Source organism: Seriola lalandi, unplaced genomic scaffold, assembly GCF_002814215.2.
Source record: "Seriola lalandi dorsalis isolate HSWRI2012SDOR001 ecotype SW California unplaced genomic scaffold, Sedor1 jcf7180002054446, whole genome shotgun sequence".
NCBI lineage: Eukaryota > Metazoa > Chordata > Actinopteri > Carangiformes > Carangidae > Seriola > Seriola lalandi.
The window spans coordinates 311,264-316,421 of record NW_019524999.1 but is presented as its reverse complement, the minus strand read 5'-3'; the positions used below and the strand labels follow the sequence as shown (position 1 = coordinate 316,421).

Below are 5,158 nucleotides of genomic sequence, written 5' to 3'. Positions count from 1 at the left end.
CATTATTCTCACCTGACCACTTGCTGCTCTTTTCTCTCTTGATTCTTATGCCTCCTATGCCTCCTCAACAACCAACACACCTCAAGAGACCCTTAATGAAAGTTTTTTAAATTTTAATGGTTGTGACATTTGCACCACTCCGTAATGACAAGCCTCTCAGGTGTATACCCTAGAAAAGGTGGTGTAACCGAGACACATCTAAGTACACACAAACATTTTGCAGACTCTGCCGACTCCTGCTCTCTCATAACCTCTCCCGTCCGTTGCCATGTGACTTTAGTTGTTGTTTACAGGACCAATTGTTTTGTTCAGTTTTGTTTCTGTTCTATTTCCCCTCATTTGTGTTCTATTCCCAACAGTAAATGTCTGAGGCCAAGCTTCTTTTTGTTTCAGACTACTTATATACTTAAACATTATGCTTAATAACTTTCCTATTTCTTTTTTTCTTTCTATGCACAAAACCAAAATCCTTATGCTGCTTGTGAATATTGGCTATAGCTGTTAGTTGTGTTTTGGCCACTCTTTAATGTGTGTTTGTCCCCACTCCTCGTGGACAACCTGTAAAACAAAATGAAGACATTAGAGATTTTTTGTCGATATTACATCTAGTTTCACATGGTCTCATTTTTCACATGTTAACCTGTGCCTGTTTTTTTATTCTACTCTTCTCCCATTACTAGTTTTTCTTTGTCCTGGGACTCTGAAAGCTGTCGGTGATCCTTCCTTTCTATTTGAAGCGGAGCAACAAGCTGGTGCCTGGTGCAAAGACCCACTGCAAGCCGGCGACAAAATCTACTTCATGCCGTGGACTCCTTACAGGACAGACACTCTCATTGAGTATTCGTCCCTGGATGACTTCCAAAACGCCCGGCAGACCATCACCTACAAGCTGCCCCACCGGGTGGATGGGACTGGATTCGTGGTCTACGACGGGGCCGTGTTTTTCAACAAGGAACGCACGCGCAACATCGTGAAGTTCGACCTGCGGACTCGAATCAAAAGCGGCGAGGCGATCATCAATAATGCCAACTACCACGACACGTCCCCCTACAAGTGGGGTGGAAAAACAGACATTGACCTGGCGGTAGACGAGAACGGGCTGTGGGTGATCTACGCCACAGAGCAGAACAACGGCATGATGGTTATCAGCCAGTTGAACCCCTACACGCTACGTTTTGAGGCTACCTGGGACACGGCCTATGACAAGCGCTCAGCCTCCAATGCCTTCATGGTTTGTGGAGTACTGTATGTGGTCCGCTCCACCTATGAAGACAATGAGAGCGAGGTCAGCAAGAGCTTGATCGATTACATTTACAATACCAAACAGAACCGTGGGGAATACGTTGACATCCACTTTCCCAACCAGTACCAGTACATTGCAGCTGTGGATTACAATCCGCGAGATAACCAGCTCTATGTGTGGAATAATTTTTACATCCTAAGGTACAATCTGGAGTTCGGCCCACCTGATCCAGCACATGGTAAGAGCCCAGCACCCCCACCCCCCCCCACCCCCCCCCCCCCCACCCCCCCTTATCACTTCTCCTGCAGACAATAATGTTAAATTGCATTGCTGAAATTGTGATTTCAGTTGCTGTCAAGTGCACTTTGATATTCCCCATCTATGTATCAAGTGTCACAGTCGACTGATTTTTAATTTAGAATCTAATATGTGCTAGATATGTTACGGAAGCTTTGGAGTGTAGGAAAGCATCTCGGGGGGCGAAGCGAGTGGGGCTCTGTGGTAAACAACACCTCGAAGCCAGTTACTATATCATAAGGGATCAGTATCGTGGGGATTTGGGGAGGTTTCCGGGTGATCAGTGAGTCTCTGGTACTAAAGCTCGAGGGACCCCTGCTAGCATTTTTTTTTCAGAGACTGTAAGACAGGGAGAGAGAAATATACCCTCACCTCTGGAAACATACATGCCTGGACAGGTGCAAAGTCTTGCCTGGGGCAAGGTTAGATCATTCCCCCAGTGATGCTGGAACTCCAAATCTCCATCGGCCATTAAAAAAAAAAAAAAAAAACACACACTCTGTAGACGGAGTATAAGGATTCATGGTTCTGTCTAAGAGAGAAAGAGATGATAGACACAAGGGAGAAGGATCAATCATCCAGGGTCATACCAGCAGTGTATGTTTTTAATTTAGCTGTCAAGAGCTGAGGGGATGCTAGCCTAGGCTTGCGATAGTCCTTACACTGAGACTATAATAACAGTAATTATCCTAATCCCCTCCACACCCAGAGTTCTAAGTCCACGTAATGTTCAACACAGTCAGTGATGAGCCACGGAGGTCATGCAACTTTTCCCCAGATTATCCAAGAGCTCAATATTTATTAATGTGTTTGCTCGTCCACTTTCGCATAGATAGGACATGGGCTTGGGCGGCTAAATTGGGTTCAGCCAGTGGAACAGCATCAATCTTGCCACACCACGGCAAGCTTTACAGCAACAAAGTCCAGGTTTGAAAACAGAATTAATATGCAGAGTAAAATACTGCAACAACCATAAGGAGCAAGATAAAAAAAAAAAAAAAAAAAAAAGTTCCTTTTTTATATTTCTCCAACTCGGAATAGCGTGTTTGAAGTTAGAAGATTTTTAAAATTGAATATTTGCATGTAACAAATAAATTTAGAACAGCTCAGGAATATGCCACAGACAAAATATGGTCTCCTTATTTTAGTCATGTCCGAAAAATAATTTCACGCACATAGACAGAGATTTTCAAATGAGCCAATTTTAACCAGTGTCTGTAAAAACGGTCATAATATCACCTTTTCTGCTATCTAATAACAATAAATTTGAGCATGTCTTTACATGCCATTATGTGTTTATATGCGGTTAACTGATTATTAAGCAGCCAAGCAACAGCCTTCGCAACGGCCTTTATTTTCAGCTTGGCTGTTATTGATTCTTGGAATAAGCTGTGTATAGACAAGCTTCACGCTCAATTGATTCATTCATTTGGTGAATGGACGCTGATTACCAATAGCAAAAAAAGAGGCTTTAAAAGGATCCGCCCCGAAATAAGAATACATTCCACTTATCATCGCGTGTCGTGCCTGCGTGCATTCGTGTGCATGAGAAACTTACTCACCCAGTCAGACCTCCCGAAAGCAACCAAGAGGTACCCATGTCACTTCCTGCCCAATATGTTCAGAGACATGCTCTTCCTGAAATACTGTATTTGCTCCAGTGTTCACACATCTTTATTTTAATGTCAACAAGGACTCTGTTCCCCTTTCTTGACAAATGAGACGTGGGCCTGGCCCCTGCTGCTGACTAATGTATGTTGAGTTGCAGTCGATGGGTGCAAGGGAGAATGGTCCAGGATGATCATCAAGATGTCAATAAACTTGTCCTCCCACATGGCTGATGTTGGCACATAAATGATGGCACTTTTTTCTGGCTGTCACTGGACGCCCTCTCTGTGATTTCTTCATGTCTGCTTCACTAAGCACTGAAACGAGCTATCAGAATGCTTTTGTGGTGTTAAAAGTTGAAGTAACGTGTTTGAAGCAGCGCTCTGCTATAGATAAAAAAAAATGAAACGATGGAAAACTGAGAAAAGAAAAGAATATTTCAGCTTTGCTCAAATTATTGCAAGCACGTCATGTGAAAGCTTAGCAGATTAACATGCAGAAAGCATTGTTAATACAACAGAGCATGGCTAATTATTAATGTAGATGCTAGAGCTGTGTTAATTGTTTGACTTTTTTCGTCAAAAGAAAAAAAAAGGATCTGCAGGTTTTTAATTTAACCACAGATTTTTCTTCTTCAAGAGAATTTCAAAGCATGCACTGAGGATGAGTCAACAATGTAATTGCGGGGAGCGAGACTGATGCTGTATGCATTTGCCATTGTGCTCTGCACTTCCTACTTCCTTTTTTTTTTTTTTCAAGTGCACAAACAAGTCTGTCACATGATTCGCTTCATCATGGAATGCAATCACATCAAAGTGATGTTGAGAGCCTGTGTGGCAGACAGTTGGGTTCTTGTCAAGTCCAATAACGTTGCTCGTGTCGAGGCAAGATCATCTCTTGTAGGATTATTGAGGAGTGGATGGGGTCACATCCAACAGGCGGCTCCACTGGAAGTGGACATTAAATGGGTCAGTAAGTCCCTCTTTTGGCTTTGACCAACAGCGCAATAATCCACTCATTTAACCGTGGCTCCATGCCGGTTTTCCGTCTTGCATATAGGAGCTAATAGAAAGACATATTCCTTTGTCGCATATTGTAGGTGAGATGATTAAATTGATTTAAATGAGGTATTCCCAGAGAAAACTCATTATACACCCATTTCTATGGACCGTTTATTCATGCCAAGCTCTAAAATGTGGCCTCAAACCACTGAGTAAGCATATCAAAAGCTATTTTTTTACCAGAAGTATGCACAAACAGAGTTTATTCTCTGCCTCGATGGGACACAGGTGAGACTCGGAAACCTTTTATTTATCCCTTGTCGCAAAATTACATTCTGAATCACTTCCGTATAAAAGCCCCCGGGCTGCTCTTAACACCCACGCAAATCAAGACCTCCTCTTTAATTGTTGAAATGTCAATACATTTGCATACAGTTTCAATCTTTGCAGCGCTCTCAAATTATACATTTGCAAGTGGGGATTGTGAGGAGGAGAATGACCCAATTTGTTTGAAATTATAAGGTACCGTCACTGAAGCGACTTGCCAATTAGCTTACAAAACTCTGCATGTGGTCAAAACAATGCCCTATAGTTGTGTGTTATGAAAGTGCTTTACAATGCACAAATGCTCAGCTGTTACAGATGCTCGTGAGTCATACGCATTAGCAGTCACCCCAGAGAGCCTACCTCTTATAGTCTGATGAATATACAACTCTCAAATAAGCATCACCATGATTCATCCCTGTCTTCTGCTGTGCCTACATGAGGTCGACTTGTGCACGGGAACATTTAGAGAGAAAACAGAGGCACAGAGAGCGAGAGAGATGGAGATGGAGAGAGAGAGATATGAGAGAGAGACATCAGGTTTCCACAGCCATCTCAGGTGGTCAGGTAAAATGGCAGAGACTTCTGTCTCCTACATGCTCTGCAGTGGCACAAGAGCAGGGATCAGGATGTATTAAAAAAACGGCCAATTTGTTTGTTTGCCTTGACAACAACTACCCCCCCC

At 42.9% G+C, this 5,158-nt stretch overlaps 1 protein-coding gene across 12 annotated transcripts in view; it reads left to right on the top strand.

Moving 5' to 3' along the window:
• The window catches only part of adgrl2a (adhesion G protein-coupled receptor L2a), a 95,294-nt gene that overhangs the window by 57,863 nt on the left and 32,273 nt on the right, over nt 1–5,158 (top strand). For all 12 annotated transcript variants that reach the window (XM_087175314.1, XM_023411056.2, XM_023411054.2 and 9 more), the window contains one exon: nt 681–1,481. In XM_087175314.1, the coding sequence (XP_087031440.1) occupies nt 681–1,481 (801 nt within the window). The remainder of the gene's footprint in view (nt 1–680; nt 1,482–5,158) is intronic.